The sequence below is a fragment of the Miniopterus schreibersii genome (assembly GCF_964146895.1).
Source record: "Miniopterus schreibersii genome assembly, chromosome: 1".
Lineage (NCBI taxonomy): Eukaryota > Metazoa > Chordata > Mammalia > Chiroptera > Miniopteridae > Miniopterus > Miniopterus schreibersii.
This window is the reverse complement of record NC_138101.1, coordinates 192,930,119-192,940,575: the sequence shown is the minus strand read 5'-3', so window position 1 is coordinate 192,940,575 and position 10,457 is coordinate 192,930,119. Positions and strand designations below refer to the sequence as shown.

Sequence of the window (10,457 nt, the reverse complement as noted above, 5' to 3'; positions counted from 1 at the left end):
CAAACGTCCCAATCAGCCCTCCCGCCTCTTTCAGCAATAGCCAATCACAGACCCCGAGCGCCTCCCGACTACTAGACACTGTTTACTAACAGATTGAAGCCGGGGAATAGGGGCGTGACGGCTCTGGGGAGGTCAGGGAAGGGAAGGTCCTGACTGCGCGTGCGCACCAAGGGAAGTAGGCGGGGCAAAACCTCGGACCCCACCAATGGGAGTAGCCGCGCTCCTCCCTCTCCTGCCTCCCCGCCAAGCAACAACAACTCGAGGAGCGGGCGGGGCGGCTCTTGAGGCGTCAGAGCCGGTAGCCAAATGGGAGCCGGCAGTGACAGATGCGCGCGCCCCGTGCCCAATAAGCGATGGCGGCCCCAATGGCTCCGATACCTTGCTGGCTTGTGGGCGGAGCGGCTCGAAGGAGGAGGCGGCGGAGCGAGGGGCGGTTTGGTTGCGCCGTACTAGCGGTGCCAGCTGGAGGGGGAGGAGGCGGAGGAGCGAGCCGTGCGGCCAGAGCGGGAAAGAGACTCCTCGCCGCGTCCGAGTTCTGGAGCCGCCGCACCCGGGCTCCTGGGGCTGCAGCGGGAGCTGTGAGGGGCCGGGCGTCCACTGCCTCTCGGGTCCCCTCGTAGAAGCCCGCGGGATCGTGAAGGGAGAAGATGGAGGAGGAGAGCGGCAGCGGCGCCGCGGGGACCAGCGGGGATGGCGGCGCCCGCGGGGAGCAGCTCCTCACTGTCAAGCACGAGCTGCGGACCGGTGAGCGACCCCGCCCTCTGCCGGCCGGCCCGGCTCGGGGGCGCGCCCCGAGGGCCCGCGGGCGCTCGCGCTGGCCGGGGGGCGCGGGGTCGGCGCGGGGGGCGGGGCCGGGGCGGGGCCTCGCGGGCGGGGCGGGAGCCGGGGGGTCCCGGGAGGTCGGGGCGCGCCGAGGGGGTGAGGTCCGAAAGTTTTCCTGGCGCTGGGCGCTGGGGCCCGCGGGGCGGCACACAGCTGCCTGCGGGCACTCGTCTGCGAGGATGTCTTCGCGCCCCTCTCCCGCACAGGTGACACATCTGTCAGCGCATCCTGTTTGGGGTACACGGGGCGCCTTCCTCAGTGTGCGGTGAACGGTGCTTTGTTTTGGGAGCGTGACTCCTCCACCCCTCTGCTTCCCCAGAGGTGGTCCCAGGGAGGGTTTGTGGAATCGCCCCCTGAAGGTGCTGGGGTTCATGGACGAGATAAAAGGGTGGCCGTCCCCTGGGCTTTTCATGAGCGCAGCCTCTAGTGAGACACAGGGATCGCGGGCTCCAGGGACTGAGTGCTTTTATTTGCAATTATCATGAAATACTATACTTGGCCTTGAATTTCTTTCAGAGGTCTCTGGAAATGAAGGCTCGATAAATTGAAAGCTCGAGTTCAAAGTGACTCACTAGCCGGCTTAAGCGCTTATGTTCTAATGTTTGAGATCGCTGGAGTTGTCCCAAGCTTCATACTTAAATTACTTTACTCGTCGTGTGGGTCCGGGTTGTTCATTTTAGAAAACGCTTATTTGGACGAATCAGCAAGTTTAGATTATGTTTGTGGAGCCCAGTCTTGAGTTAGACAGAGGTGTTTTTTTTTTCATTTCTGAACAGATAGTATTTTAAACGAGTTGTTCGTTATTGCTATTCAATGTTCCTGTGGACCTTTGTAAAGGTTTTTTCTTCAGCTTCCTTCGCATATTAAGATATTCTTTTATTGTGTAGACACAGAGCTTATATAGCAGGTTTCACCTTGCTGTTTTGAACAGATTTCAAAGTTAGTCTGTCACAGTTCTTTCAGTTTTTCTTACTTCTAATTTGGTCGTCTGTCAGCATTCCACGGAGTGCCCGCGTGGTGACTTAATTTAAGGGGATGTTAAATGCGTGCTCACTTATTTTTTGGTCGTTGTGATTTTATGTATCAGGAGCCAATTACTCCGTAATCTATTTGAGTTCCTAACGTAACCTGTGTAGGTTTGGTTGGTTTGATTTTTCTCTCTCGATTTACTAGACAACTGATGTTTTCAAAGGGTTATTAAATTGTTTATTCTCTAAGCATTTATTCAGTATTAATATCTGATTTGTGCCAGACTCAGTGTCAGGTGCTTTCTGGTATGGAGATTTTGAATTTCTTTTTCTTACCTTACATAACGATTGACTGATTTTTATATCTAGGATTGTTCTGTACAGCAAAAGCTACTGGAAGTCATATGCTCCTCAGCCATTGACCGTGGTACAACAAGCAGCTTTTTGCTAAATGACCAAAGAGCAACCTACTTGTTATTAGTAGTCAACCAACTGCTTGGTTTCTGGGTTTTGCAAACAATGCTAGTTTTGTAGAAAACAATGAGTGCTGCTCTATTTCCCTTTCTCTGCTGTGTGAATCATCAGCTTCAAGTTTGCATTTCAGAAATTTTTCTGATGGATGGTGAGATTATACTGCATTCATTAGTACTGTTAACTGTCAAAGGAAATGGACAAGTCATTGGAATAACTGACCGGATATAGTGGTAAAAAACACTGTTAAAATATAACTTGAAAAATTCAGTCATCTTCAGCCAACTGTGCTCCTCTTGGCACACGATGCTATAATAGGCACCAAAGTAATCTGATCTGACAGTGGTCCCTTGCTTCTCAAAATGTGGACAAATATATAGCCATATTAAGTCAGCAGTTGGTGATTGCCCATTTGTGCCCCCACACTGTATTGTGTGCCGCAGGATGAATGAAAAGGCAATAAAAGTCACATATAATGACATGGAAATTGTTCCAGTTGTGTAGACTGAAGTAGCATGGCGTAGCTGGACATGGAATTGGAAGACTTCATTCTAAATCTCAGCTATGTAGCCTTGGGCAAGTCACTTCACTCTTACAGACTCACTTCTCTCATCTATAAAATGTGAAAATTGAATAAGACCCTTTGGAAAAGTGCTAAGCATGTTGCTTGGCACGTATTAAGCACCCAGGAGATATTGGTTGAATATAAATCTGGAAATCACTCCATAATAGTATATATTTTTTAAGTATGTGAATTAATTCTGTGTAATTTGGAAAACAAATCACTCATTTAGTGCTCAGGCTCTGCCACATTGCCAGGCTATCATCTTTTTCTGTGCATGTCTTCTGAAGTAGAATGCAAACTCCTCATAATCCCTGCTACTATTTAGCAGCCTATGCATATGTTTAATAACATCTAACACAAATGCTATATATTCGATTTACTTGTCTGTACTGTATTGTAAGGACCTTGAGACCTTGTTCTTTGTTCTTTGACCACATCCCTTGTCCATTTTCAGCCCCTGGCATATGGTAAGTATTCACATATTTGTTGAATGAATTCATTGAATGGATGAAAATCCAGGACCAAGTCTAATAATTTATTGTATTCCCAGTACCTTGGATATATAAGGTGGTTGATAAATTGATGACAGTGACTATAAATGCTGAAGAATGAACAGTAAAGAATTGATTAGACCAGTTAAACGTACATTACTTGAGCACTTTGTTTTCTACACTAGAATGGTACTGATGAAACTGAAAATGACCAAGAACATGTTTTGCCCTCTGATAGTAGGGGAGGAAGCCATGCAAACCAGTAATTAGGGTATGTTATCATAAGCACAATACTAAAGGATTATACAGAGTATAAAGGTAGCAAAGAAAAGATTAGGACTTTTAGGTTTCAAATAATCAAATCTAACTTGCACAATAGCAACAAAAAGGGGTGGTATTACTAGAACGATACTGGGTTATCCTACCCATTCATTTATTCAATAAATATTTTATTACCTCTTATGTATTGAGTGCCGTTTTAGATGATGGGTTATAAGGCAGATATGGTCTTCCCACTGGAAAGACAAGGTTCCCACTGGAACCAGAGACTTATCTACTCCCTTCATCTTGAATCTTTGTCTCTACATGATGACTTTATTCTGCAGTCCAACTTTTCCCACATGGGAAAGAACATGGCTGCTGACAGACCCCAAGTTTTATATCTTACTGCTTCAGATACTGGAGAGACACTGCCTTTTACTTAGGTTCAGATATTAAAAATCTCAGGGATGGTCTTTATTGGCCTCGCTCTGGTCAGGTGCCCTATTTTGGATCAGTCAGTTAAGGCCAGGGAATGGGATCATGTTCTACTAACATGACAGCTGCTACAGTAAACACATGGATAGGGTGAAACTAAACTCTTAGGAGAGGAAGGGTTGCTGGGAAAACATTTCCATAGGTGTCTGTCATTAGGAGAGAGAGCCTAACACTGAGTAGGAGGTCAAGAAAGAGCTATTAGTTATCTATTGCTGTGTAACAAATTACCCCAAAACTTAGTTGCTTATACAGCAGCATGATTTCTATGGAGTCTGGACTTGAGTTGCTTAGCTTGATAATTTTGTCTCATGAGGTTGTAGTCCACGTGTTTGCCAGGATTGATGTCACCTGAAGGCATGTAAAGGAGCTGGAGGTTCCCCTTCTGAGACAGCTGGCTCACGTGTGGTTGGCAAGGTGCTTTAGTTCCTTGCCATGTGGACCTCCCCATATGACTGCTTAAATGTCCTCATGATATAACAGCTGCTACTCCAGAACAAGTGATTGAAGAGAGAGCAAGGTAGAAGCCACAATGTCTTTTATATTAAACAGCTTTTTCGGAGATATAATTTACATAACATAAAAATCTACTTGTTTTAAATGTACAATTCAATGAATTTTAGTATATTTATAGAGTTATACAACCATCACCACAATCTGATTTTAGACCATTTCCATCACTTAAAAAAAAAAAGTCTAACCCATTTATATTAGTCACTCTGCATTCCCACCACTGATCCCTAGCCCTAGGCAACCGCTAATTCTACTTTATATATTTGCCTAGGGACAATATAATGTAATGGAATTTTACAGTATGTGGTCTCTTACAACTGACTTCTCTCACTGAACAGTGTTTTCAAGATTCATCCATGTTGTAGCATGTATCAGCGCTTCCTTTTTTAAATTGACAAATAGTAAGTATTCCATTGTATGACTATACCATATTTTGTTTATCCATTTATCAGTTGGTTGTAATTTGGGTTCTTTTCATCTTTGGCTTGCTTTTTTCACCGTTGGCTTGCTCTATACATTTGCGTACAAGTTTTTTTGTAGACCTGTGTTTTCATTTCTCTTGGGTACATTCTAAGAGTAAAATTACTGCATTACACGGTAAGTCTGTGTTTATCTTTTAATCCAAGGTAGCTGAACCAGTTCACAGTCCCACAAGCAATGCACAATGGCTTCAATTTCTCCACATCCTCATCAACACTTGTTATTTTCTGCCTTTTTGCTTATAGCCATCCCAGTGATTATGAAGTGGTATCTCATGACGGCTTTGATTTGTGTTTCCATAAGGACTAATGATGTTGAGCATCTTTTCATGTACTTATGGGCATTTGTATAGACATTTGGGGAAAATGTCTATTAAGATCCTTTGCCTATTTTTTAATTGGTTAATTTGTCTTTTAATTATTGAGATGTGAGAGCTCTTTAAGTATTCGACATACAAGTCCTTTATCAGATATACAGGGTGGGGCCAAAAGTAGGTTTACAGCTGTGAAACACAGTTTATTCTTGTGTTATTATTTATTAATTATTGTATTACTTGCCATACCAGAAACAACTGTAAACCTATTTTTGCCCCACCCTGAATGTTTTTTAAATATTTTCTCATAAAGGGGGTTGCCTTTTTGGTTTTTTGATGGTATCCTTAGAAGTACAAAAGACTTTACTTTTGACGAAGTCCAAATTATTTTTTATTTGTTTCTTGTGCTTTTGGTGGTGTATCTAAGAAATCATTACTAATCCAAGATCATAAAGATTTATGCCTCTGTTTTATTCTAAGAGTCTTATGGTTTTAGCTGTACATTTAGGTTTTGAGCCATTTGTTGAAAGACTGTTATTCTTTCCCCATTGTATTGTCATGGCACCCTTGTGAAAATCAATTGACCTGGGATATGTGGGTTTATTTCGGCACCTTCAGTTAGATTCCACTGATCTTTATCTCTGTCCTCTGACAGTTCTACACTGTCTTGACTACTGTAACTATTTAGTAAGTTTTGAAATTGGGAAGTGTGAGTCCTCCAACCTGGTTCTTCTGTTTCAAGATTGTTTTGGCTGTTCTGGGTCCTTTGAATTTCCGTGTAAATTTTAGGATCAGCTTGTCAATTTTTGTAAAGAAGCCAGCTGGGATTCTGGTAAGGATTACATTGAATCTATAGATCAATTTTGAAAATGTTGTCAACTTAGTATGTTAAGTCTTCTGATCCATGAACATGGAATGTTTTTCTCTTTATTTAGATCTTTCATTTCTTTCAACAACATTTTGTAGTTTTCAGAGTATAAGTTTGCATGTCTTTTGTCAAATTTATTTCTAAGTATTTTTTAATGCTATTGTAAAAGGAATTATTTTTTAAATTTATTTTTTGGATCATTCATTGCAAATATGTAGAGATGCAATTTATTTTTGTATATTGACCGTATCCCGCAACCTTGCTGAACTGGTTTATCAGTTCTATTAGTTTTTTAGTGGATGTTTTAGGATTTTCTGTTTACAAGATGATGTCATCTGAAAATAGAGATAGTTTTCCTTCTTCCTTTTCAATCTGCATGCCTTTTACTTAAATTTCTTGCTTAACTGCTTTAGCTAGAACCTTCAGTACAATGTTCAATAGGATGGTGAGAGAAAACATCCTTGTCTTGTTCCTGATCTTAGAGGGAAAGCTTTAGTCTTTCACCATTAAACAGGAGGTTAGCTATTGGTTTTTCGTAGATGTTCTTTGTCAGGTTGAGGAAGTTCCCTTCTTTTCCTAATTTGTTTGGGTGTTTCTATCATGAAAAGGCATTGGATTTTGTCAGATGCTTTTTCTGCGTTTATGGAGATATTGTGTGGTTTTTGCTTTTTGTTTCGTTGATACGGTGTATTAATTGATTTTTGAGTGTTAAGCCAACTTTGCATTACTGGGATGAGTCCCACTTGGTCATGGTACATAATTCTTTTTATACACTATGCTGGGTTCAGTTTGCTAGTATTTTGTTAAGGATTTTTGTGTCTATATTCATAAGAGATATTTGCTTATAGTTTTTTGGTGTTTTTTTTTTTATGATGTCTCTCTGGTTTCCCCAAAATATGCTGGATTGATTTTTGCTACCAATGAAAGATCTTACCTATTTGGTTGCTGGCACCCATACTTAGGGTCTTCTAACTAAAGACTAACAGAGGTCAGGGATGGACTGTATTTTTGGCTCTGCCCCTCTACTTGCTGTGTGACCTGGAATAGGTCATTTCACCTTTCTGAGCCCAAATTTTCTAACTCATAAAGAAAAGGTGTTGGACTTAGTTATATCCAAAGTACTTACCAGAATTAAGCTGGTTTTCTATGGAATTACTGTGGAAATCTTAGTATAGACAAAAGTCAGGAGGAGTGGGGATTTCCTTTAAATAATAATTCTGTTTTACTAAAGGATTCATGATTGAATCCCATTTAAAATAACAGTTCCTGGTGCTTTTTGAATATGATTCCATTTATAACAATTTAATTTACAATGAGCTCTTTAGGAACATAATGATTTACCTACAGTAAGAGACTTTGGAAGATTTTAGTGACAATCTTAGTTACCCGTGAGAACAACACAACTCTCCTTTTTATTATACAAGCATAAATATATATATTTGTGTCTGTGAATATTTTTATAGTACTTTTCCATCTATTCACACTTTCCTTGCGTGAGAAGAGTAGGCAGAACTTGTGCTCTATCTTTAGTTTTATAGGGTACATTAAGAAGGTTAAAAATATAAATAGATTATTGATAGTATCCTAACTTAATTCCCTAGAGCCTAGACCTTAAAGGAAAATCCCTTAACTTTCTACCACAAATTTTAGACATTAAGCAAATTATCTATTTGGGCAAAGGAGGTGGTAGCTCAGCCCTTAAATCAAGGGGGAGTCAAGCACACTTTGTATTTATAGTCCATAAAGGGAAAACCTTATCAGGTGGCGTCTCCTGTTGTATCAGACCCTCTACTCTACGTTAACCTGTACTCCAAAGCAAGGAGGAATCTGAAACCTCAGCTTCCTGGAGACGTGAGTGGTTTGGTGGGCAGGGTTGAAAAAAAGCTGGTGCTTGGTGAAAACTTCTCTAGGGAATAACTAATGTAATATCATGTTTTACTAAGCCTCACAATTAAATACACTGTTGAGAGATGTCGATCCCAAACTGCAGTGGGGAGGGAGAGCTTTTCAGTTATCTCCTTTGAGCTCCCATAATGATTTATAGCTCTCTCTATGCCAGCAGTTTTCAACCTTTTTCATCTCATGGCACACATAAACCAATTATAAAATTCTGCAGCACACTAAAAAATGTACAGTGGTACCTCAGTTTTTGAACATCTCCGTGGTTGAACATTCAGTTTATGAACGCTGTAAACCTGGATGGAAATGCTTCGGTTTTCGAACCCGCCTCGGGAGTCGAACATGCCACCCGGCTTCCGCTGAGGGCAACATCCCAAGGCCCAGCTGTGGGCTGTGGATCCCTCGGTTTTTGAATGGAACATTTCAGAGCTCTAACGGGCTTCCGGAACGGAGTACATTAGAAAACCGAGGTGCCACTGTATTTTTTGCCGATCTGAAAAAAAGTATAATTTTGATTCATTTATACCAGACTGCTATTGTTCTATTGGCTGCTGTCATTTTTAAATTAGACAGTCTAAGGGGAAAGAGGTCAGTGCCCCTAAGTAAATAGTCAGGGGTTGCATGTTTTAAAAATTCTTGCAGCACCCTGGTGGAAAATCGCTGCCCTGGGCACCTCAGAGGTATGAGCACACCTCCATTCTCTTGTTTGCCAGGGACTGTGAAGGGTCTCAAATAGAATCTGGCCCTCATTATATTTGTCTCTAGTGACACCCCTCTGGGTTCAGATATAGCTGTTCATCTGAAAACCATGTAAGTTCTTTGGACTTTATATATTTCTGAAGTTGTAAGAGAGGTGGCTATCTCACCTAAAAAAGTCAGGAAACACCCTCCCCTGTGCCTGCAGGGAGGGTAAGGAGGTGAAGTTCCTGATTAGTACAGTACCTGGTATTGGAGCTATTTTATTTCACACGAGCTTTTGTGTAAGTGTGCTTCTTTTTATATAATCAGTGTGTTCCTGGCAAAAAAACTGTATAAATAATATTTTTGTAGTATGTTAAATTATTTGGAATGTAGAAGGTGAACCTATACTTAAAAGAATTTATGATTAACTCTTGATTAAAAAGCTGTTTTGATAAGGATATTTTTTCCATTTGCTTTTCAGAGAGCATGGAAGGGAGAGAGGAGGAAGGAGGGAGAGAGAGAGAAACAGAAACATCCATGTGAGAGAGACACATCAACTGGTTGCCTTCCTCACATGCCTGGACTGGGGTGGGGAGTGAACTTGCAACCTAGGTACATGCCCTTGACTGGGAATTGAACCGTTCGTTGTGCTCTAACCTCTGAGCACACCTGCGCGGGTGTGTGGCTTTACTCTTATTATGTATATTTGGCCCTATTGTGCTATTTTCTGACACCATTCTTACAATTTTGGTAGCTGCAAACAGGTAAATGATGAAGTCTTGTGTGGTAGGCTGAATAAAGGTACTCCTCCCTTCCCCCGCACCAATGTCTAGGCCAAAACTTTGAAACCTGTGAATGTTTACTTACATAGCTGGGAGACTTTGCAGGTGTAATTAAGTTAAGGATTTTAAGATGGGAAGAGTATCCTAGAATATCCAAGTGGACCCAATGTAAACATGGGGCGTTTATAAGAGGGAGCCAGGAGGGTCAGAGTCAGAGAAGGTGATGTGAAGATGGAAAGAGAGGAAGAGAGAGCGCTGTGATGAAAACAGAGATTGGAGTGTTGTCATTGCTGGAGGGGCTGTGAGCCAAGAAAACAGGGGCAGCCTCTAGAAGCTGAGGAACAGGTATCCCCCTAGGGTGTCCAAAAGGAACATAGCTCTGCGGTCCCCTTGATTTTAGCTCCATACGACCCAGTTTCACGCTTCTGATCACCAGACCATAAGAAAACAAATTTAAACCATGAAGTTTATGTTAAGTTTTTGCAGCAGCAATGGGCAACTAATACATCTTGCTTAAGATTGGATGAGCCAAGAGAGAATTTTACCCAGGCCCCGGTAACTGAGTATGATAGCAATGTGAAGCAGTCAGTTATTCAAACCGCTATTTTAGTAGAAAATGGTGACAAGTGTTGTGCTTAGTAGAAGTACAATGGTATCCTCTCTAAGGAATCCAAGAAGGCATTCCTTTCTGATCTTGGTACCAAGCCTAGTTGAGCTGCTTTTGACCAGCTGTTCTGTTTTTCATAGGAATCCTCTGAAGTGGGTTACTGAGCAGGAACCCTTTTATCAAGTTGGTAGCTTCAAATCTCAGGCCTACACCACATAAAGTTGTGGTCTGACATGCATCTTGA

General features: G+C 41.8%; 1 protein-coding gene across 3 annotated transcripts in view; it reads left to right on the top strand.

Moving 5' to 3' along the window:
• Nucleotides 1-251: 251 nt before the first annotated feature.
• Nucleotides 252-10,457, top strand: part of RPS6KA5 (ribosomal protein S6 kinase A5) — a 107,268-nt gene continuing 97,062 nt past the window's right edge. The window contains exon 1 of one of the 3 annotated variants that reach the window (XM_081117755.1): nt 252-744. In XM_081117755.1, coding sequence (XP_080973881.1) covers nt 648-744 — 97 coding nt within the window. In that variant the 5' untranslated portion in view covers nt 252-647. Of the gene's footprint in view, nt 745-904; nt 1,029-10,457 lie in introns of those variants that run through there. The other 2 variants (XM_081117757.1, XM_081117756.1) reach the window with 2 other exon arrangements.